The 26,244-nt window shown below is 36.5% G+C and overlaps 1 protein-coding gene across 1 annotated transcript in view; it reads right to left on the bottom strand.

The window, feature by feature from the left end:
- Positions 1 to 26,244, bottom strand: part of ZRANB3 (zinc finger RANBP2-type containing 3) — a 48,124-nt gene that overhangs the window by 16,667 nt on the left and 5,213 nt on the right. The window contains exons 2-8 of the mRNA XM_050900375.1: positions 14,874 to 14,892; positions 11,950 to 12,128; positions 7,306 to 7,537; positions 5,069 to 5,154; positions 2,353 to 2,524; positions 1,820 to 1,948; positions 235 to 354 (exon numbers count right to left, since the gene is read on the bottom strand). Coding sequence (XP_050756332.1) covers positions 235 to 354; positions 1,820 to 1,948; positions 2,353 to 2,524; positions 5,069 to 5,154; positions 7,306 to 7,537; positions 11,950 to 12,128; positions 14,874 to 14,892 — 937 coding nt within the window. The remainder of the gene's footprint in view (positions 1 to 234; positions 355 to 1,819; positions 1,949 to 2,352; positions 2,525 to 5,068; positions 5,155 to 7,305; positions 7,538 to 11,949; positions 12,129 to 14,873; positions 14,893 to 26,244) is intronic.

Consider the following 26,244-nt stretch of genomic DNA (forward strand, 5'->3'; position numbering starts at 1 on the left):
AACATTGATTCAATAATAATAAAGTATCATACCAGATACGAGTGTTTACATAATCCTTAAATACAAAACACTTCTTCAAAACCACACGATCCCTTTTAATCCAGTGGTACTGATCTGTATATACTTAAAATCCATAAATTCCTGTACATATAGGTAGTTCTACCGAATTCTACAGCTCATATGTCTTTGTAAAATCTGGAGTTAAATTTGTGTGCACATTTGTTAAATCATTACCTTATTTTCTATAACTGCCTCTGTACAGGCTTGAAGCATGCTTAAGTGATGAGCAAAAACTAGAAACTTCAGTTTGTCATTTTCAAGCATCATTTTGATATAGTCCTTTACTGCTCCTGCCTGGAGTAAGAGAGTGCGTTTTCATCAGTTAGACATACAAAATGTTCAAAAAGACAGTTTTTATTTTAATGTCTTTCAATTTCTTGTAATACAAAAAGGTAAATTTCCATACTTTTTGTTATCCATTTAAGACTTCAAACACTAACATTGTTAAGTATAAAATTATTCAAATTAATTTTGTTTAAAAAAATACCACGAGTTTATGTCTTAGAGAAACCTATCTCATTCCTTCTGAGAAAAAAACCCATTTATCCTGAAAAGACCACATAATTACATGGCACTTCTTCCAGATTAAGAGATAGATAAAATTCCTTAAGTTACAACATCATTATATGATGTTTTAAGCCATATTTAAAAAAAACAAAACTGATTTCTACCCAAACATATTTCAAACGGGCAAGGTATTGTTTAATCAGAACTTCTGTATCTGCACCCACATAAAGCCATATATCAAAACTGAAAGAATAATTTTGATACTTTCATGATACCATAATCATAAAATATTGCTCTATTTAAACTTTCATAGAATTCTTTTGTGTCAAATATAATTTTCAATATCTTTTACAAAAACTAATAGAGTAATGATGACAGTTAATAATAAAATTTATCAGTGATCAGTGGTTAATGCAATACCCACTGCAGCAGTCCTCTGATTTCTTTTTTCCTCTCCTTTTTGTCTTTCACCTTCCTGTTTGAAAATGGATTACCAGAGGGGAGATACTAGTAAAGTGGGGAAGAAATAGCAACAGAATCACAGTGATATTTTTAAGACAGGGAGGAAAAAAATTTGATGGAGTTGGTCAGATTCTCAACTCTTACTGCTCCAGCAGCCTACAGAACATTTTTTTTCCCCTATCTTTTTCTAAAAATAGGTTAGCATAATGAAGTCTGATAGCAGGGTAAAAAGTAGGCATGTAAAAGATTTTGGTCATTAACTTGTTTTTCCTTACATCTTAAGCTACAGTACTATAGGAGGAAATACAGAACATGAGGTCCCATTTGATAAAACAGAAAGAGACCAGCCAGAGGGGATTGTTCTTCCACATTTAGCCATTGGGAGAACCAGTACTGACAGAATGCAGTCTGCGTAAGGGCTGCATCAGCACCATCCTGGGTCAGCTGCAGCAGCTGCCGATGCACAGGTACATCCCTGAAGCACCCACCTTCAGTATATCCCTAAGTCTGTGAGACGCATTTAGTGCTGTTGGGAGACTACACCTGGACAGTCTCAGCCAGCCTGGCGGATATCTAATCATTATCAGTTTTAACACTTAGCTCAGGTCATTATAATGGGGTTCAGTCTATTCCATAAATATACAGGGAAGAAGAGATTGTTTCTCCATGTCACAATTATAAAACCAACCAACCAACCTCATCTAGCATTCAGGCCAATACAACTAATTTTATTAAGTTAAAAAACACACTGGGCATTTTAAATATATTAATAAAAGACTTCCACACTTACCTTGGCGATGGCTGTTTCTTTATACATGCGTGTGATTAGATTCATGACTTGAGAAAAGTGGCTTTCAGTGGCATCTGAATTCAGATTTCTCATTAATTTCTCCCACTCTGCAAAAGTGGTATTCAAATTCTAATTGGCAGAAGAGATCAGTGGTTAGATATATAGTACAAAGCATGTTCTATCTCAACATGTACATTTCAAGTATGAAATGTTTAGGAACTGAGTACTTTTGAGAACTCTATCAAATTTGACTAAAAGTAACTGTAGGATTCAAAATCTAAGGGAAACGAAGACAGAAAGGAAGATTATCATACTAAAATTAGAGCAAATTTTATCATTACCTGGGGCCAAGAAATTGCTATATTCATGTTCTTCATGTTTTATTTTAAAAAGAATAACAGAGATGCTATGCTATATGTTCACACATTCTTTGTAACTACATATAACACACATGCATACATATAAATACATATGAATACATAGATATTACTATTTACTAACAACTGTGTTTTTAGCAAAAGTGGAAAATTTACCTTAGCTGCAGCTTGTGGGAGGTCAAATGGAATACGTTGCCTAACTTTGGGAGGCAACTGAGTTAGAACATCATTCTTCAGTCTTCTGATCATTATTTCACTTAAAAGTTGGTGTAGTTCTTCTAAATTTGAAGCTCCTCTACAGTCCCATTGAGTTCTTTTACCAAAAAACCTGAAAATGAAAAATCAACACTGAAGGTAAAAACTAGCTCTTCCAAATTCAATAGAAACCTTCAGTACATAATTAATTTTAAAACACACTATTAGATATGAAAGTGTGCTGAATAACAACACTTGGTGTTCCTGTTTATGCCAGAGAGATGATTGCTTTCTGTCCAATTCCTTCCAACACTAAAGTCAGAGCTGTTTCAAGTTCCCAGCAGATACCGCTGCCTGCAGGCATTACCATCCATCAGATGCGTACAGTCCTCTAGCTCATCCCAGCTACATTTCCCTTTCTACAGGAAGCAGAAGTTTCAGGTATAATTTTATAACTCTTGTTTCAATGGACTAATGAGAAGAATATAGCACCATGACAATGCTCTTTATTATCTTATAGAGGGGAACAACTAACAGGGAAGCTATCATGAAAGCTGCAAATAGCACCATTAATATTCCTTTGTCTCCCTCCCTGAGAATTCCCTCCTAGTTACAGTCAGAGACAGGATTTAAAGCTTATGGTACCATCTTTAAATGTAATACTATTTAATGAGCAAGGTTAAATAGAGGAAGTAGGTTTAAGGTTAAAAAGCTAAAGGCTGAAAAGAGAAAGAATTTATTAACTTAGTCTTCCTTGTTCTTTCTTTGCTTTATTGTTTTTAAGGAAGTGTTGCAGCAGGAACAGCAGCTCTTCTCTGTCAACATTGCCAAGAGGTAACAAAATAATGAGCATGACAGAATTTGCTGCCTTTGGAGAAAAGCCCAAGTAGTATTTTCCAAGGCCAGGAGAGTATGTTGCAAGCATGTAATTTTACTGGTAATTTAAAAAAAAAAAAAAAAACAAAACCCAACATAATTTAGAGAATCTTAAGCCTTAGTGAGCTTATCAACAGTGTTCCAGTTGGCTGCCTATAATCATTCGGGAAAGGGGCTGAGGGACTCACTTCTACACTGGTGAAATATTGCAATAACGCACTAAAAATCCTGCGTAGGTGGAAGACAGCAACATCTTTTGCTCATATCCCTTCTTTGGTCTATTTATATGGCGGTCCTTAGAAAGGTTTCCTCCCTCCAGCTTGAGCATTGGGGATATAAAAGAAATGGTAGGCAAAAACCTCACAGAAATACTTTGGACCTCATCTTTAGAAACAGGTGTCTATGAACACCTAAGTAAAAAAAACCACAACATTTTCATAGAAAGGGCTGCATAAAATAATTCTATCGAGGTTATTACCACAGGATGTTTTGTTTCAGCCAAGTCATGAAGACAAAGTTATTTATTGAAAGCTTGCCAAACCCTGAACTTGATTTTTTATTACATTTATGGTATTCCAAAAATAAGATAATCATCTATGATTGAGTAGCTAACCATGCTGTACCCACGCACACTTGTGGTGTGAAAATTACAGATGCATTCAGTCAAAACACCATGGAAAAAATAGCATTTCTCTGTCTGAAAATTAGACAGCACTCTTCCATGTTATTTGAAGTTAAATGCTGATAAAATGCATATGATGGAGGGAGAAAAACAAGTTATACGAAAATGAAACCATGTAATTATTACTGTAAAAATTAAATCTAAATTCTAGCCAATTTAGCTGACAAAATCTATTGTTTTGAATATATGCAAAGTTGTAGATAAGAAATTTTTTAGCTAAGAAATTTTTTAAACGTTCTTCCCTTCTTATAACTTCTTTCATTCCAGATTGTAACATAGATTCAGATGGGTAAAACTAAGCATTTTAAATCAGAGCTGCTTCTATCCCCTCTTAGAATATAGCTAGAGAAACCGATCGTTGAACTAAAGCTGAGGGAAGCAAGTCATAGGGAAATGAATCCTCCTTAAGTTAATAACTTAAAGCACATGAAACATGAAAGTTCATGAAAGATGCAAGGGATAAAAATAGGTTAAAATTCATTAGGCACATGTGTGGAAAAATGTGTAATGAGCAATGTTACCTAAGAAATTGGAGGCAAGGTGGTGGACAAGAACTTACAATGCCTATATTCGATCCCTCAAACAGAATTACAAACACACTACTGTGCTTTTGGGAGTTTTATACCTTTACTTTTACTCACTCAAGCTGTCAAATATAGGAGACAAGTACTGGACATTTTCCACTCAAGTATGGTGGGACAGCAAAAAGACTGAATCCCATAATAAAGAGAGATGTAAATTATTACCTGATATGAGCATAAGACTGAGAGTCAGAAACTCCTAAGTTTCAGCTGTAGCTGAAACTCCAGCTCTAAAGGTAAAACCTATACACTACATACTAATGACAGTAAATTTGTAAATCCTTTTACTTAACAGAATGCTGGCACTTAAGCTTTATTTCAAACTTTAATAGCTTCCAATTTTGTCCTCAAATAAAGTCTCTGTCAATTTAATCCTTTTCCCAATCCTCTTTGATGGAGGAAATGGTATCGGACCCTGAGTTTCCAAGCAAGATGGTATGATATAGCAATAGAGGTACTACTTACTGATTCTCTCACTTCACATGACAAGAAAATCAAAGACACTCATAGGAAAATAAATGTACAAGTACAATAATACCTGACACGAGCATCACAGTATTTTTTGGCATATTCACTCCAAGTTCCAAATCTTCTTGGAAACAGTGCCTCAATCTGCATGAAAAGCTGTATAAAAAAAAATAGCGACAGTGAAAAATTGCCTGCAAATGTAAGACTATTCAGAAATAATTATTACATGATCATTGTGTTAAGTTTACGTTCAATAGTTGCACAAAAAATACACAGCTTGGCACACGTGCAAAAGACATTGCATAGGAGTATGCATGTGTCTTGAGACAGGACAGTTGTGGGAAGCTCTCAAAGAACAGAGCACTCTGAACACCATAACACAGTGCTGATGACTTGGAAAACATTTATACTGAACAAGAAAACACGGCTGAGAAGATGTGATTCCTAAAAACACAATTTTTGTCATTTGCCAGGTACATGGGCTTCTGCAAAGCTTCAGTGCAGGTATTGCATGAATAGTCTGCTTCTTAAAATACATGAAAAACCTATTCATTCTTAAGTTTTACTTCAAAAAATAGACAATGTCAATACAGAGCAGAAATTTCACGCCTTTCTTCCCGGTTGAGTAACAGAAGGTAAATAACAGTTTAGACAACCAGAAAGAATCCTACTTTATAAGCTGTTTTACTGTCAAAGCTTTCTGGATTCAAAGATCACTACTAGATCCAAGACACACTGTTGAGGGGTAGCATAGAGACAGAGAGTAATATAGAAGGCTCTCTCCTAAATGCATTTCCCTGCTATCCTCTTAAGTCTATGTACATCACTTCTGCCATTTAAGCTTTCATATTACCTAATCACATGCTAGTGAGCTCTCCCAAAAAGAAAATCACTACAGCCTAATTTTGTCCTTCACAGACTTCTTTCAAGACAGAAGTTAGAGAAATGAAAAGCAGTATTCAGGGAAAAAAACCAAACAAAACCAATTTATTCGCCCAAGTGAAATGCTGCTATTTTGACATAGATCTAGGCCACACAAAAAACTGCCTGTAATTATTTGCTATAAGTGTACATAAATATAAATGAAGAACGCTTTTCTTTTCATTTTCTATACATATTCCATTTAAAGACTTCATACAAAGATTCTGCTTATGACACAAAACTGATTAAAGAGACGTAATGCTTTTTACATTCTGCCTTATAAGCCATGGCAGAACTTTGGTATCACAGTAAAAATGTCTCAAATTGTTTTCCATTTGGTCATGAATTTTGACCCCATTACTGTGATCAAGGACAGCTTGTATGGAATTTCCTTTCAAGATCTTTAGCAATGTTGCTTCCTGGTCTTGGTATCAATGCAATGTATAAAAGTATAACACTTCCTAACTTCAGTTGTTCTTCCAGGTTTGGTTGCAATGTCTTTGGTACATGTGCAGGAAATTTCATAGTTATCCACACCCATAGATACAAATATTTGTTTTAAAGTTTTAAGCAAACACTCATAATACACCAAGCCCTTTTTCATACAGTGGATATCTTTCTCAAGTTATAACCTCTCTGAACAAATTAAATTATTAAAGGGTCTTGGCATAAGTTTGCACAACAAGAAACTTTAAAATGTAAAATATTATTTATACAATTCTTATAAGTTCCCTGCATACAAATCAGCTCTTATATTCCATTTATTTCTACATTTGATAAATAAAGGCAGTTTTCTTGGGTTCAGTATAAAACCCAAGCGATTTTTGGTTTCTTCTCTGCTCCTTCCCAATTCCATAAGTTGAACTTCCGTCAAAGGAAAATTTGTCCTTCTGGACTGCAACAAGCACAGGATATATTTTTTTCCACTTATGTAATACCTGTGAACATTAGGAATATTCAAAAGACCAGCAATAAACAAAGGACTTCCTATATCAGATGATGAAGTAGAAGATTTAATACAAGTTCTTGTCTACCAAGGACTCTCCTACCCAGTAGAAACAAATAGTTCTCTACTTAGGCTCTTTATCTTCTGTTTCACCCAACAGTCAGTCTGTTACATGTGAGATTAATTTCTTGTAAGAAACACTGTCTCAAGTCACCTGTGCATGAGCTTGAAACAAGTTTGTAAAACATCAATATAATCAACTAAAACTAAAAGACATTGTTTTAGTTTCTTATACTTGTGCTTCCTAGCACAATGCAGCTAGTGCACTGTTTGATGTCATAATGCATGTAACCGTATATATTCAAGAAAACTACAAAATTGTTCATTTATTACTGATACCATCCTTACAAAAATACAACAAAACACAATACATCAAATACCTCTTCAGGTCTTCCTAGAGCAGGAGTTCCAGTAAGAAGAATAGCTCTAAGAGCTTTCTGCACAATTGGCAACAAAATCTTGCTGCGGGTGGCATTTCTGGATTTCATATAGTGTGATTCATCAATCACAACTACCTTAAAGTTCTGCCTGTACAAAGTGTCTACTAAAGTCTGTGCATCAGAAGTTAACAGGCCATACCCCAGAACCGTTACTTTGCTGGTTGATATTCTCCTAAAAGAGAAAATCCAGAAGTTTTCTTAGTAAATTTTCATTGTAGGAAAATTAATATAGCAAAGGAATTATGCCAAACTACTTTTTTTTTTTACGAAGGTATGTATGACACCTTTTGGATTGATTCATTAGTGGGCTGTCAGGCTAATAGTAACAGCTTGTGTTTAAAACATTCTAGCATCTCACACTTATAAATCTCACACATTTCATAACCATTTTCAGAAGACATACATTGCATTTAAAAGGAATTTCATTTATCTGGTTGCATCGTTTCAACTTGTGCTCCTTTCCAGGAGTATCGCATGGGACAAATCCACTTTCTGGATAAAAATTTACACACACAAGTCAGATCATTATCACCACACTATGTAAACAGCACCCAAACACCTGAAGTAATAATGTCTCTATACAAGCTATCTACTGCTCTGTGTACAAAGAGTCACCTTACCAGCAGCCTAAGGTGACTAACTAGACTGTCTCTCAGTATTTGGGTACTGTAAAAGTACAGCCTGGGCTGAACCTCACCATCTGAAAAAAAACATTTGTATCAGAGCCGTCTATCCAGCTTTTTTGCTCGAACAGAATATGAAGAAAACAAAAAACTGGAAGCAGGGAATCAACAAGGCACAAGATGAAAAATTAGTATTTAGTTGGAAAGGAACTTCTTACAATAAATTTGAAGACATATATAAGCCCAAGACATGAACTGATTTTAAATCACTAGAAAGCACTGTGGCCCTTCAGGAGCCTTTGAGCAGCACAGGAACTCTTAAAGTTGTTAGACAAACAAGTCACCAGAATGAGAGTCATAGCTGGTCTACCCATCTGTCAGACACTACCACTCTGCTGGCATGATTTTTATTTGTTCTCCAGTAGCAACAGATCAAAAAAACAACTAAGTTGAAGCTTCCTTGAGTATGCAAGAGGAAGAAAGTATGTGCATGTGCACATTCATGCTTCTGGATGTGGAAGAGGAGGCAATGGTTAGAGCACTGGCACTGTGGTCAACACACTACAGACTCTGGCTGCTACTGTACAGATAAATGTAGCAACCAGGAAAACAAGAATTTCCCCTAACCCTTTGCGAAGGGTGGATTAAAAAAAATTACAAATAAAATTACTTATTCTTAATGGAACCAATTTATTCAAGAATGTATTGGGTTTGCGTGGCAAGGTTTTGGTAACGGGGGGGGCTACAGCGGTGGCTTCTGCGAGAAGCTGCTAGAAGCTTCCCCTATGTCTGATAAAGTTAATGCCAGCCGGCTCCAAGACAGACCCGCCGCTGGCCAAGGCTGAGCCCATCAGCGACGGTGGTAGCGCCTCTGGGATAACAGATTTAAGAAAGGGAAAAGAAGTTACAGGGGAGTAGCGGTTGCAGCCAGAGAGAGAGGAGTGAGAAGATGTGAGGGAGACAACTCTGCAGACACCCAGGTCAGTGAAGAAGGAGGGGGAGGAGGTGCTCCAGGCGCCAGAGCAGAGATTCCCCTGCAGCCCGTGAGGAAGACCATGGTGAGGCAGGCTGTCCCCCTGCAGCCCATGGAGGTCCACGGTGGAGCAGATATCCACCTGCAGCCCATGGAGGACCCCACGCCGGAGCAGGGGGATGCCCGAAGGACGCTGTGACCCCGTGGGAAGCCCACGCTGGAGCAGGCTCCTGGCAGGACCTGTGGCCCCGTGGAGAGAGGAGCCCAGGCTGGAGCAGGTTTGCTGGCAGGGCTTGTGACCCCGCAGGGGACCCACGCTGGAGCAGTCTGTTCCTGAAGGACTGCACCCCATGGATGGGACCCACGCTGGAGCAGTTCATGAAGAACTGCAGCCCGTGGGAAGGACTCATGCTGGAGAAGTTCATGGAGGACTGTCTCCCATGGGAGGGACCCCACGCTGGAGCAGGGGAAGAGTGTGAGGAGTCCTCCCCCTGAGGAGGAAGGAGCGGCAGAAACGACGTGTGATGAACTGACCCAAACCCCCATTCCCCGTCCCCCTGCGCCGCTCGGCGGGGGGAGGAGGTAGAGAAAATCAGGAGTAAAGTTAAGCCCGGGATGAAGGAAGGAGTGGGCGGGAAGGTGTTTTAAGATTTGGTTTTATTTCTCATTATCCTGCTCTGATTTGACTAGTAATAAATTAAACTAATTTTTCCCCAAGTCGAGTCTGTTTTGCCCGTGACGGTAATTGGTGAGTGCTCTCCCTGTCCTTATCTCGACCCACGAGCCTTTCGTTTTATTTTCTGTCCCCTGTCCAGTTGAGGAGGGGGAGTGACAGAGCGGCTTTGGTGGGCACCTGGCATCCAGCCAGGGTCAACCCACCACAAAGAAACATCCAGTTTCAAATTTAGTTAGAAATTATAAGAACATAAATTGATGCCTAAGTACATTTTAACCTGTTTAAATTAACAAGTTAAACAACATTTAAGCAGTAAATTTTATTGCTGAAGTTTTGAAGAAAAACAAAGTATTGAACTGAGATAAATCAAAGCTGAACATATGGAAGCAGAATTTAACAAAATGCTAAACCAAGTTTGGCAGCTGTATTTTTGCATTTGCATTTTCTTGCAAATGCATAAAACACTTTTTAAAGTTAAAATATTAATTAGTTCAACAGCTACCTCACCTATAGCTAGGAAGCCTCCTGGGAGATAAACAAGCAGAAACCCAAGTTTTCCTCTTCCCTTGTTGTAAGTAATAATGTTTACTCCTTTTAAAAATCTTAAAAGATAAAATGAACAGAATTCTGTTTGCCATTTACTGTTGCCATCATTTCCCTTATTCCACATTTCTCCTTTCTGCATTCAGCGCTATAAGCATTAAGTTTGTGTGTGTTTTAGCTAAATAGCCTAAAAAAAAAAAAGGCTCATTAGATCCTTATTTTAGTTCCCATATTCCTATGATAAACTTAAATTTTGACTATCAGTAGCAATTACTCCTTGATTCAGCTTTTAAAATGCATTTTCAGTTGGATTTCTCTGGTTACACAAGGAAGGTTCCAAGCTACTGTCTCATCTGCGCATCTTGGCGGTCAAGTCACTTTCTGATACTCCCCAGACAACGTGAAGATCACTTTTCCTTATCCAGAAGTTTTAGAACAACATCTAGACATTACCATGAAATCAACCAAGTCATTTACAGTAAAGCAGACTAAAAAATACCCTTGTAATTCAGTGTAATAGGAGAGTTATTCTAATAACACACTAGACTTATAGTCTCTCTGATGAATTCATGCTATTAAATCTAAAGATAGAAAGCCTAGGTCATGATGATCTTTTCAGTTATTTAGGGAGTATTTATTCTAACTTATAAATTTTCTCAGTGCGCTAAATAGAATTTTAACAGTAATTACTTCCTTATTTTGTAATGTATACCAGAAGTTTTCAAAAAATGTGTTCAAAATGTTTTGCAGAAGCTAATGAATACAAGCTAATTCATCAGTTGAGAAATAACTGTGTGTGTTCAATTTGAGACACACTGAAGTAATCTAATTTTCAGCAGACAAGCACTTGCCACTTTGCAAAAACCAGACCTCTCAATTTCAAAGGAGATGAATAACTACCATAATATAATAATACAAAACTGGGAGGAGTGGCTGATACACCAGAGGGTCATGCTGCCATCCAGAAGGACCTCGACAGGCTGGAGAAGTGCCCTGACTGGAACCTCCTGAAGTTCAACAAGGAGAAGTGCACAGTCCTGCACCTGGGGAGGAACAACCCCGTGCACCAATATATGTGGGGACCACCCAGCTGGAAAGCAGCTTAGCAGAAAAGGACCTGGAGGTCCTGGTGGATGCCAAGTTGAACACGAGCCAGCACTGTGCCTTTCCAGCAAAGAAGGTGAATGGTATTCTCAGCTGCATTAGACAAAGTATCGCCAGCAAGTCGAGGGAGGTGACTCTACCCCCATACTCAGCACTGGTGAGGCCACACCTAGAGTGCTGTGTCCAGTTCTGGGCTCCTTAGTACAAGAGAGACATGGAGGTACTGGAAAGAGTACAACGAAGGGCCATGAAGATGATTGAAGGACTGGAGCACCTCTCCTACGAGGAAAGACTGACTGGGACTGTTTAGCCTAGCGATGAGAAGGCTCAGGGGGATCTTATTAACGTATGTAAATACCTGAAGGAAGGGTGCAAAGAGGACAGAGCCAGGCTCCTTTCTTTTGTGCCCAGTGACAGGACCAGAGGCAATGGGCACAAACTGAAACACAGGAGGTTCCCTCTGAACATCAGGAAACACTTTTTTTTTTAATGCAAGGGTGACTGAGCACTGGAGCAGGTTGCCCAAAGAGGTTGTGGGGTCTCCATCCTTGGAGATACTAAAAAAACCACCTGGACGCAGTCCTGGGCAACTGGCTCTAGGTGGCCCTGCTTGAGCGGGGGGGTTGAACAAGCCTTTCTGTAGAAGAATAACAAACTTTACTCACCCAGTATCAGTTTTATTCTGAATGATGCTAATATCTTCTGGAGAGAGTTCTGGAATCCACTTCTCCATCTCATCAACCCAAGGGTATCTCAGAGATGAGGGCACTACAATTAAGAGAGGCCATTCGTTTTTATAGTAATAGGAAACGGCAATTGCTTGAATTGTTTTACCTAGCCCCATCTGCGAAAGGAAAAGAAAAGAAAAAAATTAAAAATAGAAGTCTGCTTACAAAGCATATTCCATTCAGAAGAGCCAAAAATACTTTGCAAAGACAGAACCAGATAAAGGAAACAAAGCCAAATAGCTAGTTACATAGTATCTATTTCATTGTCAATTTGTTACCACAGATCATCTTTTATGAAAGAAGATGCTTCTCTTTAAATGGATTAATACATATGTTATATCTGGTTAGCTCAATAAAGCTAAAAGAAGCATTTCTATTTGTTTCAGAAGATTTTCTGTTCAGGGCCTTAGTAGGGTAGGCTATTAAGATCAAACTCTTTAACTTGTTATGCTACCAAAAACATTTTTAAAACACTACGCAAAGGAAAGAAAAATATGGGATGTCTTCTTAACATAAAAATGACAACTTTGTCCTGAGTTGCACAGGCAACTGAAGAACAAAGGAAGATCTATATGAAGAACTCTGCTTTTGACCCAGTAGGTCAATGAAAAGAAACTACTGCTTTCATTCACCATAGCTAACAGTTTCTCTTTATTCTGTGACACAGAAGAGTAAGTCCACCTAGTGGAGTATTCAGATTTACAGACAGGGTGAGGGGTAAAGATACAACACATAGACATATATTTAACAAGGAAGTACTTGCTTCATATTGCTGAGGTAGGAACGCTCCCGTCTAATGAGTTATGACTGTAGATAGCAACAGATGAATATAAGATACAGAATTTAGGCTTTTGTTTAAAAAAATAAAACCCCTAAGATCTCAAAGAATGCAGCTATTTTCTCTACTTGTTCACACGGCAAGAGATAGTTCCGGACTCCTGTTAAGCACTAAAGCAGAGACTGGCCTTAAAATATTCTGTTCAGGTTTTCCACAGAGTCCAGTAGATATTTGAGTTGATTTGCTGCTATCTAACTACTCACGGTACAGACGTAAAAGAACAACTTACCTATATCCTCAGTATTGAGTTTAAATGGACTGATGTAATGATATCATGAGGAGATTTCCCAGGTATAGAAGAGAACATAATGAATATTTCTACTATTTCTAGTAAGAAAAATAATCAGAGAACTACTGTGATACTAAGTTTTCGTTAAAAACTGCCAAGTTTTCATTAAAATTTTCCTGCAAGCCCCCCTTGTGTCACCAGTAGCGCTTGAGCCAGCTGAAAACAAATCCATTAAAAAAAAGAACCCACCAAAAAAACCAAACCCACATTCATTTTTAGTTTGTTGCCACAGTTGTCTCCCTAACTCAGACTGCCCAGTCACTGGTGCACTGGTGATGATCCAGGCAACTGAGTTGAAATGAGCAGGGAATAAAAGGCAGGTCTCTTGGCAGTAGTGCACCCATAATTGAATCTAGATGCCACATAGCTGATCACCAGTCTAGATCGTAAGAAAGTGAGACACAAGAAAAACCGTGGAAAATATTTTGGTCTTGGTTTTTGATTTAAACACATCTTTCTCAGTCATGGAAATCCTGAAATTTTGGGGGAACAATGTTGTCTGTTCCCACTCCAAGAAAGAATCGCAACATATTTTTAGAATACCTTTCGAAAAGATATTATTGTACTTTAATCCTTACATAATTACATAATCTAGGTATACGTACAGTAATTATATGATCTCTAGTTTTCATACATAACTTCTTTTTGTATACAAGTTCACAATACTGATGTTTTCTTTTACCAACATTTTCTTCTTATTTTAGAGATATGTCAACAAGCACAAGATACACACCACTGCACAATACTTCATCCAATGCCAGACCTATTGTCATTATGAAATATACATTATTTACTTCGGAGTAAATATATCTTGCAGTACTTTTTAATGCTAACATAGTTATACACCATTTATTTTCTCATTGAAGGAAGGAATTAAGAAACTTTGTTTTAATAAACAAATAGCTACTGCTGGTATTTCGTTTTTTCCCAAGCTTCCCTTTTTTCCTCCCCTGAATGTTTTTGTATTCTCCAGTTTCCAGAAATTTCACATTCTGTGCCAGGATAGTTTATCTCCAGCTGTAATGAGATTTTTATAGTATGAGGAGATTCATTAATCCCAGTAATCCATCTCTCTCTCTCCCCCTCTCCCTCACAGTGCTTCAAGAATACCCAAATTAGAATTGGGAGACTATATCAATCCCCAAACATTACCTCTTTTTCAGTGAGGTTTTACACTGACAACACATTAAGAACATTATACTCTATTAGAAAAGTGTTTTATCTGTGGGAACAAATGCTGGTCTCAAATCTCCCTAATATGGAATAAAATATCAATTTTCAAAAGTATGGAAGTAATGAATTTCACTATTACTCCTTCATCAGTGCATTTAAGAAAATTCATCTTTGGAAGGCGTATCTGTTCAAAATCCACCTCTGAGCCAGGAATGTCTCCTAATCCATTAAAAATAGCTAGCTATGCAATTATGAAGTGTTAAAAAAAAAAAAAATCAACTGAGTTAATATTTTTAAGTTTTAACAATACAGGAGATTTAATCTACCTAAGTACAATTAAAAGTAACCTTCTAAGTTTTCTCAAAGATTCTCTTAAGCTTATGTCAGGTTTCATTTTTTTTCCCCACTTAGATATTTTCAGAATATCTGCTGAAAATCACAGGAATTAGGCTTCTTTCATTACCAACCTTTCTGCCCACATCTCAAACAAAAAAAGTCACATCTGCATGAAGTACATTAAAACAAGAAAAATGTTGTTAGAGGAACAGGATCATCACTTACCTCATCAGCAATCATACACCTAAATAAGAAACAAGAAGAGAGGGGAAAAAAAGCAGACATTAATAGCAAATATAACAGATAAACCAATACTTACAAATTGTTTACTATAAATTTAACGTACAAATTGTTTACTATAAATTTAAGGTACAAATTTACTGAACCAGTGAAAGGAAAAAAGGTAGACTTCATTCCTACAGGTATCAACTACAAAAAGTAAATTTGGTATGAATTTGAAAGTAAGCATGCCAATTATTCTAAAAACATATATTCAATTTGTTAGCATTACTGAAGAATTTGCATTGTAAAATTGAACTGCTGCTTTGGTCTAGTGCTATATTAATTGTAATCTTAAGAGACATTTTCAAGGCAAGAAGTGCACCTTCAATTTTTTTTTGTCTTTCAGAAACAAAGCAATGTTTTTGCTGCTTCATGATTGAGGATTATTTATATGTCAGACTGATTTTAAAAAGCTGCTTTCCAGAACTGTCACATTTGTTTTGAAATAGAAACAGACACTCCCTCTTCCCCACCAATTGTACTAGCTAAAGTATTAGAAAATGAACTTGATTTTTTTCCCATTTTGGAGTCACTTTGTTAATGCTACTCCATGTAAAGATAATGACAACTCCAAGTCCCCAGTCAGAACTACTAAATTCTGCTCAGCATATTTACATTTTCTAAACATTAAATGGCATCTTTGATATGAATTTCTTACTGGTATTTGAAGTTATTTAGCTTACTGCAGTTATTTAGTATGTACACTCTTAACTCAAGTAGGGTCTAGGGAACTTAAACGTTTCTAGCCCAAGCAAGCTTCTTCATCAAATCTTTGAGACTGAACGAAGGACAAAGGAAATTATTTGATGGCCATTTAGTTAAGCCATCAAATGGATGACGCTGCATCTTTCCAAATGTGTACCCTCAGCTATTTCACAAACACTTACCTCCACTACTTTACAAACTTTTCCAAGCTGGGAAAAAACCCACAAAACAAACAACCCCCTCCAAAACCTAACCAACAAGCCTATCCAATTCAAAAGCATTATCTAAAGAATTACAGGAGCTTGTTCTACCTCTAGTAATTAGTAGACAAAATACATATATTAAATTCATACACATCAACAAATTCAGAGGAAGGCACGAGTCCAAGCAAAAACTGTGAAGATAAGAAAGAGGCGAGGAGACAACCTACTCCCTTTAAGTCTTACAGCAAGATGATGACTTAAAGTTCCCTTTTCTCCTACAGCAACCCTGGACTGCATGAAGATACAGATTTACTAAGTATCGTCTGATCAGAATCAATGCTGGGAATTCCAAGGCAAGATCCGAAACAGGCATAAAGTGTGAATTTCTGCAACTTCGTAAGAATTGTCAGAGTTCGATAGCAATACCTGCTTGGGCTGCAGTTAAATAACTGGCAATTAGATGAATTCTCCAGCTACTAAGTAATCTGGGAAGTTTTTCAAGCATTGTATAATTTTCTAAACTGTCATAAAAAGCAAACTGGAAGAATAACTCCCACCAGTCAGTATCATAGTGCCACACAAAGGGCATGGGCTTAGTCAAACAATTGATTGAGAAATACAGCAGTGAGTGTTGTTGGTTGAACTAAGTGACAGCAATAGACTGACACCTCTATACAGTCCATCACTTTGCTTGGGGATTTATAAATGTTTACTGACAGAAAAAAGTGCCAAGTCTCAGAAATGATGAAATATTTCAAGCTCTGGAAGGGAATAAACTTTACAGGCCACTCTGCTTGTTTTCCCCGTGACTCAAGTATCCTTCTGCCTTATGCTTTTCACTTATTATCCCCAGTAGCTTTCAGTCATGGACGTAAACTAGTCTTGATGAATTGCTCTGGATGAATTCTTCTTCATAGTCTGTTCCCAGCCACTGCATCTTCTAAGGAAACTGAAACTTCTCCTACTCCTATGCCACATAACTAGATATGCACCCACTGCACCATGTAACTCAAATGCAATGTTCCTTCCATGAAAAAACTGAAAAGTTCTTCCAGGTTTTTATGTCTATAATAAAATTTAACACACCAACATATAAACGTTCAGTATTTTGATACCAAAGATCTTTTAAAGTAATACAGAACTGCTTTTTTAGTGGTAGGTACTCTGAAGGTAGTGTAACTACCCAAACCCACAAAAGTCATCATCTTTTCTGCACAAAACCCAGCCACTTTACACTAACGATTAATGCTTGTAGCAGCACCATCAACTTCAAGCTGTCGTTATGTCTAATAAAATACATCTTGCCGTGGGGCCAAAATGGACATTTTTGTGGCCAAAATAGAAATCTCAGCAGAAAATGTACACTGGCACTTTTCAGACATGATATGTGAGATAAATGTTTGATATTCTGAGAAACATGGTATACTGCTGTTCACTCACTCCACCTGCCAGTGTAAATTTCAATGTCTACCAATTTCATCACCTTCTTTCAACTAACATAAAAAAGAATTTAAAATATATCTTATATAACTTAATTTTTTATAAGTAAAAAACTATCTACTTGCAATAGCTTTGTAACCACGCTCCCCACCAAGTTGTTAGGGATGCAGTGATGAAAACAAAGGAAGAAAACACAACAAAACAAACCCCCGAAGTCTGCACAGATTTACAAAGGAAAAAAGGCAGGAAGAGAATTGTTTTTAGTGGCGACGCATGATTGTGGGGCCTTAACGCCTGTGATTTGCAGCTGGGCAAAGACATTTATTTGCAGACAACTAATACACAATTCTAATTTTAAAATAATGTCAGTTTTTGCTCACTTCAAAGACTGATTTTTTTTTCATTTAATACTCATTGTTAATTGCTTGAACTGAAGTTTACAAAACAAGTCTTTCTTTTTGCAGATTCTTTCAGAGGCCAACTGCTTTCAGTACGTTAATTATGTTTTTTAAAAACAGTTTGAAGCCTGAAATCAATTGGAATGCAAACCAACCTAATGTTGCAGGGTTTTTTAAACTCCTTACACAACTGCAGAAAATGAGTAAGGCTATAGCAATTAGCTACAGAGCAGAGGCATCTCAAGAATAAACCAAAAACCTTCTTCAACAATATAGTATATTTAATATAAGGATATCAGAGCAAATGTACAAATATAGCAATAACCAAGAGTATATCGCATCCAAGTAGCATCTGGTAGTAAGGAAATGTGGTAAAGAGGACAGGAATACAAATGTTCCTTGCCAACTTGTACTGACAAATACAGTATTTCTCAGCATATCAACTTATATTTTAGTAGAATTGCATAAATAATGAAATGTTAATTATGCCAGTTCAGACACACAGAAATCAAAGTGAGAATATAGATCCTATTGCACTGTTCTTTGGCATATGTGAACTAACTATTTGGACCCTCATTCTTTTTTTCAGGATAACAAGCTAAAATGAAGAAATTCAGAGTGATTTACAAATTGCTCTGACAATTAGAAGCTGAATAGCAATTAAAATAAAAAGCCTTAAAAATATGTCAACCACAGGAACAGATTTTTTTCCATAAAATGAGTTTTTTTTCATTAAAGTGAACTGTAGCCACTTAAACTTTGATGACTTGAGTATCTGCCAAAGAATAAGAAATTGTTCTGTTTTTCTTTTTGCACTCATTTTCAGACTGTGCTCATAGAGTCTTTGCTGCTATAGAGTATCTTCTGTTTTCATGTCTAACTTCCACTTAATAGGTCTGAAGTGAAACTTATGTAGCAGCGACAAAGTTGCTGGCTTTTAAATATTTATAGAAACTCATCATTTTGTTGCTGGTAAATGAATGGAAGTACAAAGTAACTGCCATCATTTTATCCATAATATAACCACTCTTAAAAGATAATCATGGTAAAGTGATCAGCACCCATATGCTTAAAAGTTACATATCGATAGTGATATTTTGCTATTTAGTTAAGTATTCATTCTCTCCTCCCACCCAACGATGAAATAGCTTTGTCATTAGTAGTTTGGATTTTCTTCCTATACTTGCAACCCATACTTTTTTTAGTCATTTAAACATTCAACTAGACACATCACAGATTGATATGAACCAGGTGCACAAAATAGTTTTTAAAGCTCCAGGTAGAGTACCTGAATGTGTTAAGTCCTCTGTTATGATACAGTTAGCAACATGAATCACTGCTTTGATCCACACTGTTCATACTCAAATTCCTGAAGTGCTACAGTTTTAAAATTGCTGATTTATGCCAATTAATTAACATTATTGACACTTACACTTGATAGAAGTTTTGACATGACACACAAGATGAGTTTGTGATACAGGCAGAAGTTAATAAAACCAATCTAAGTGAAAATTGAGGATATCCAAATTATTTTACGACGTAATGCATTTTAGAGCATTCATCCTCTGTAGCTTTCACAGTTTTAGAATAAGAACCTTAAAGATGCCTGCTTAATGTAGTTACAAAATATAAGAAGTCCAAAATTTTTTCATTAGACTCTAGGGCAATGAAAAATAGCTTATATTACTGAGAGGGAAATCATCAAGTGTTCCCAGTTTATAATCACAACAATTAGATTTGAAATGTAAAGAACTTCCCCATCATTATAGTCCAGATCACACAGAACTTACAAGACATCTAATAGTTGCATTAAGCTGTTAAAAAGCAATACTTTATATTTTGCTTTACGTAATCTTAAAAACATGCAGCCTCTATTTAAAACAAACTTCAGTATGTTCTATATTATTGCAGTCAGACAAGCTGCCAACATGAACATAAAGGTTCCATGCTGTCAAAGCAGAAGAAACAGATCTTCAGCTACATTGAAGGGACAAACATGTATTTTTGTTTCACATATTTTGACTGCAAGAAGACAGACTTCTTGTTCTCTGAAGTTCAATTAGTCATTTCCTCTCAACTGGTAGTTACCCAATCCGAGCTTCATCATTCAGATCCCATCTGTTCATATGACACCTTAATAATAGCTCTATCCAAGAATATAAATCAGAGCTATGATACGCAGTTTCATATCCTGTTATAAGCTCAGCCCACATGGTCAAAAGTTTCAGAAAAGCAGGGAAAAAAATCATTTCAGATGTCTCGGTTACACTTACTCCCAGCAGCAAAGTCCAACTGTGCAAAAAGCACCACAGTCAATGGTAAATTCTTTCAGATTCTTTCCCATTTCATTTTTAATGTTTCCCTTCTTCATAGTGAATCCTGTGGCTAACATTTGAATCTCTGTCCATTTATCAAGGAAATCTGTTTTTTTTTCCTAACAGAAAGCATCAGAATCTCATTGGGATGCATTGCACATGCTGCTACAACCTTCCTACTATTTATAACCCTTTTGCAGTTGTAGGGTTAGCCATGGGCTTCGGACACAGTAGTATCTTTCATAAACAGAAGGGAATCACATAGTCTGGTCTCCACTAGGATTTAACAACCCTTTCATTTTGAGATGTATTAGCTTTAAAATAAAACTACATTTTCCATTTAAATGCAAACACAAAGAGCAAAACAGGAAGCTTTGTGTGAGAACGTATCCTGGTAAGTGAATATGCATGCAGAGAAGAGAGCAGAAAGCTACTGTGTTCGTCCACCTCAGGTGCACGTAGGTCTAAAACCTTATTGTCGATCCTCACGCAAAAGAAAACAAATGCAAGCACCTGAGGTTATACACAAGATCCATCACTGTTTGAAGCTTTCTTCTAAATGTAAAGAATCACATAATTTAAGGGACCACATAAAGCTGGATGTGTCAGAACCCCAGAACCAGATATTCACAAGTTAGCATGCACTATCAGAACAGTCTTGTAAAGATATCAAGCACCAAGCAAAGGTGCACTTACGGATTCTTACTACAGCAAACCTTGGAGAAAAACCAGAAGTTAGCAAAAAACAGGTGAAGGAACTAAGAAAGAAACCCAAAACCTAGCCCTATGAAAGCTCTGGTCAGGAAAGTTCTGCCTCTGGAAGGACAGAAAGCATAATTTTTCAAACCTCAAAGAGCACAGAAAGAAATCCTGGTTGCGTTGATGTCAAGAAGATTGGAACCAACTTTGCAAAGCAGAAGGAGAAGCAGATCTTTAAAATTTTATGCAGATGAGTTGATTGGAGAAGCAGAAGGAAACTGAGGCTAAGCTCATGTGGCATACATCATATAGCCACAGGAAAATAGTCTGCATCAGAAAGAGGTTAATAATAAAACAGTTCCATAAAATGAGTTTCAGGGAAGGCAAAAATGTTTAAATGAAAATAATTTCTATTTCTGTGTGTCTGGGTTACATTCAGGTCACCCCTTTTGAAATGTTAGCAATATTCACCAAGCAAACAATACAGTTAAAGTTTCTTATGTTAATTATGGCTACTTCAGCAAGATACCTTTGCAAAGACAAAGAATCTCATTTTGAACTTTGCTCTTGCAGGAATACCAATTAACAACACATTGGCATATATCTAAGGTCTATATAACCAAGAATCCTACTAAGTCATACAGTCAGTGCTAGAGGTTTCTTCTAACTACAGAAATATTTTGCAATAATATCCTCTCTAGACAGCTCTGCTTCCATACCTGGAGGATTAAAAGCTGAAGGGGTACAGCAATCTAATACACTTATTGCTTGCTTGTGGGGATAATTTAACTTCTTGATTAATTTTCAACAGCTATTTATCCAGAAAAAAGTAGTTAGAACCGCAGGTAACTTTTTCAGAACAACTTCACTTTTAAATGCATTTTCCAAGACAAACAGTCAAAGCAGTAGCACTTCATTTCTTAAAACACTGAAAAATTTTGTTACTACTCAAATAAATTAAAGCTGTTTTTGTTAATGCAGTCTTTGGAACATGTTGTACAGAGGAAGCTCGCATCTTTCTTTCACTAGTGTGGGTGTCCTGATATTCTTGGGATTCTCACCTACTCATGTGAGTCAGTTTTATATAACGCTACAACATATAATTTACCTCCTACTCACAAGCCAACACTTTAGCACTAACATCTTTACCAAGGGTTATTTAAGGAATCTGAACTTAGTACATTTTTATATAAAACTGCGCAAGCAACCATTACATTTGTGTGTCAGTAATCACAGCACGCAGTCCTAAAACTAGAACAAAGAGAGCTGACTTCCTTGCAAAAATAATCAAGGTTGTTTCACCAAAAATAGAGCCCCAGAAGATTTAAGCGAGATTATATCCTTGCTCTCGAACTACACTAGGTATTTCAAAAACCCTAAATAATAAAAAAACAACCCTCAATCTAATGTAAAATGCACTAAGTTGCCACATCTGCAGTGTTAATGATTCTCTAAAGGAGTGTAGAGGAGAATGGTTGTGCTGTCTTATGCTTTTCTCCAACATTACTCAACATGTAACTGAAAAAAACATCTAAAATGCTTTATTAAGATTTGAAAGCTATAAGAGCACATTTGCCAACACATTCTAGTATTTTAGCTTTGACAAAGATGTGTGGAATAACACATATCAAAGTGGTCAAGTTGAAGGTTAAGCTCAGACACTTCAATAGGTTTTTAGAATATATTAATTGAACCGTTAACTGATAAAAATTCTAGTCAAGAAGACAGCTAATAGTGATAGTGAAAACTTTACCTATTCAGTCACTGGCTTCAGAGACAAATTGGTTCACCGGCTAACTCAATGCAAGAAAAATTGACTTCAATTAATTGGAACAGTTGGAATAACATCAACTAATTTCAACTACTGACAATCTAGGCTATAAACCTTAACCTCAGTATTAATTGGCATGACTGAAATACCTGTGATCAACAGTAGCTCTTCCTTAGTATGTAGTCTAATGACTTTCAGTGAAATTTAGGTGCTTATCATTACTTTTCCAATAAACTCTGCTTCCCAAGTGACCCTCCCCCTGCAGTGATCTGCACAGCAAGAGCTGCAGAACTACTCTCTTCATGTCTTCCTCCTTTAAAGTTAGCTGAATTAGGCAATAGGGAAAAGAATTACCTAGAAAAATGTCTCGTCACTAGTCTCTTCACTTTCAATAGTTCCCAGATTCAATGTCTTTTCCCTCCTGTACCCCAAGCTCTGAAAACCAGTGTTCAGTTTTCTCCTACGCTTGGTTCCTTCTCCATACCAATACTTCAAAATACTTTTGTACCTTCCAAATACTTCAGAAACAACCATCCATTCAACTGTTGACAGAATATCGCACTTCTTTTCTGACATATATCTCTGAACTAAGCAATTCTGCTGATCTTTTCTACATTGATTTATCCCCTCTACTCTAACTTGTTGCCCCTTCAAAACAACACAAAGACATCATAAAGTATGTGGATTTAAATTGTTTACCCAGCTACCTTTGGGGTAGTTTTCTGCCTATGTTCTTCCTCTCCTTCCAACTTCCATTAAGTCAGTCAGAATTTGACTCATACTTGTTTAAGACCTTGCTTTTCTCACTCGCATTAGAGCAGCTTGTCTCACGTACTCAAAGCTATCACTTTCATTCTGCCCTCTCCCTGACGCTTACAGTTAAACACACCGATTTTTCATTGTGGATTCTCCCGCTGCAAACTTTCATTGCACACAGCTAACACTAAACTCATTTCCTCTCTCTCCATCACTGTTGACAACCTATTACCTACACTGGTAGTCTTTATCTCACTTGGTTCTTCTTTTCCATTCTAACAAATTGTGCCCTGCATTTCTAAAAAAATCTGTGCTTTCTTCTCTATTCCTGCTGCTAAACGTCCACATTTAAGCCCAGGTAATTTCTCGGATTACTACCATTGCTTTTTTCTGTTCTTAAATCTTCTTTTTTTTTAACCCACACAGTTCCTCTCTTGAATGACATTCTACATTCACTTACTGACAATGCATTTTTTGTTCCATTTGAATTGCTTCCCAGTTCCTCCAGCATCACTTCCAAACAAGCCTCCCTGGCCATGAAAGCTCTGCAGAATTTGGCTCAATCTCTCCTTCATACTTCCTGCATCTGAACCTCATTCTGTGAGCTAGCATCTTCATTTAATCATCTCTCTCTCTCCTTTGGCACTTCTGAGATGTGAAATGTACTCTGAAACATTACAAACCAACATCTTTAAAAAAAGAAACCTTTCTTTAAAAACACAGTACTCACAGAGCTACTCCACATTTAATTGCTGAAATGTATTAACTGTTTGATCCTCTACATAGTCATTAAATAGCCATTCCATTCTTTTTCCCCAAGGATTACATTTCAGCTTCGTTTTCCAAGACTGGAAACAACTGCTCATCTGTTATTATGCAGGGTTTAAGAACTCAGATTTATCACAAAATTACAGTCATTTCATATATCTAAAATGAGTTGCTGAATACGTTGGAATAAAAGATTTCTTTCTTACTCTAGCAAGAGACTTATGCCTTGTTTCAAACATCTCTTTCAGACTATCTAACCACAGTCTACTGAGACTAGACACAGAAATCACATTAAAAAGTTACAATTATTTTTACTCCCAGTTATCTCTGATCTGAAGATCTACAAATAATGGAGACACTTGTTGATGGCACTTCATGCTGCAAGTCACCAAGTACAAATTAAAATAAAAATGAAACATTCATAGAAATATTCCTAGACATGACAAAAAAAAAAAAAAACAAATGTGAAAGGAATTTCATTTTCTAACATGCAAATTTAATTAATTTGGCATCTATCAAAGTCAGTGTGACAAAACCAGAGAGAATAATTAGATCTCCCAAAAGAGACTATGATTAACTTCATCTTGTCTGTTTTTGAATTTATCTTCTTCATGTTAAACTCTGAACTCTCCATCTTAAGATCAAATTGGTCACAAGTTTAATAACAAGAATTCAAATTAACTCCAGTCTCACAACAACAGTGATACTACAAAATCTGGAGTCACTAAAGGATATTTTGTTTGGTACTTACACCAGTTCTATATCCTACCTGCAGCATATGAGAATGACAGATAGTCATTGTTATGTGCTTACAAGGAAATAGTCAGAATGCTCAAAGATTTCCAGCAACTTATTCAGAAGAAAATGGCCCAATATGAATAAAACTGGACTAAAAATTCTTCTTATAAATGTTCTCCATAAATACTTATAATACTGATACTTACCAGTATACAAACTCAGTATATAATCTTATAATATTATCAGTATAAATACTGATAATATACTGATAACTATCAAATAGCTACAGCTCCATAAAATATGAACTCTCCATATCAATCATTTCTGTTAAACTTTTCTTCTTTTAGAAATTAATGGTTAATGTTTTCACTGCATAAATTAAGTTGCATGCTACTTGCTTAAGTTAAACTAAGACGTTAAGTAAACTAATAGACTGTAGTGTTGTGAGGAACTTATAACAGAGATGAAAACAGTAAAGCAAAATTCAACTGAAAATAATGATGTCACATCTCCCAGAAGAGAAATACTGAGAAATAATACTGGGAGACAATCCAACAGTAGCCTGTAAAATATTTTTGATAAGCATTCCTTTGAACCACGTAGCTGATTCTGAAAAAAAAAAATTATTGTAGACAGGTAAAAAGCAATTGGTCTTGCATTTAATCACAACATAGACTTGCAGCAACCTATGACCTTTCAAACAAAGGACAGAAAAATTAGATGCAGACAGTAACAGATATGTAAACATGCATCGAGGGTTAGTGCTTCAAAATGGAAATGGAAGAAAAATCTATTTTCTTCTCTGAAATTTTCTTATTCATAGCTACTATGAAAGATAAGAAACTGAAGAAAAGAAATACACTGAAAAAGCAAATCAATCACTAATCATAGTTCAAAAAACAGTAAAGATAAAAGCAAAGTAAAACAAAAGCTCTGGTAACTTAAAAAGGCAATACAAGACAGAAAGCAACAGCAGCATTACACAGAAGGAGAAAGAAAGATTAACAGACAACATAAAAACCAGAACCAAACTCAGTAAAAATGACAAAAATAGGAGTGAAAGGGAAAAATAGTTAAACAAAAGTGTAAGAGAAAAGGACCTACTGTTCTAGCACAAACTAAAATGTGCATGGAAGCAAACATAGACTGAACATATTTTCTCCTATTATATCAGCTTCCAAAAGCTAGAAATATAACTCCCTTAGACACTCAACTCAAATGGAAATTACACCTTTCATACTACTCAATGGCTAATAGAGAAGAATTCACCTGATTCAGGCTATCTAGTTCAGAGTCTAGACAAAGAAAGCTTAACCTCTTCCTCAAGGTCTAAAAAATTCTATCAAAAGACATTTCCACCCCCCCACCCCTGCCCAACACACTGGACATGCAGACTATAGAGTGGGTTTTTTTAAGTTCAGGCAGGCTGAATGAAATACAACAAAGCAGATTCAGAATAAGGATTTCTGAGAATTTTGAATTTCAAAGGGGAAAAAAAAAAGTTAGTCTACCGTGATGCAC

Source organism: Gymnogyps californianus, chromosome 7 (assembly GCF_018139145.2).
Source record: "Gymnogyps californianus isolate 813 chromosome 7, ASM1813914v2, whole genome shotgun sequence".
Taxonomy (NCBI): Eukaryota; Metazoa; Chordata; class Aves; order Accipitriformes; family Cathartidae; genus Gymnogyps; species Gymnogyps californianus.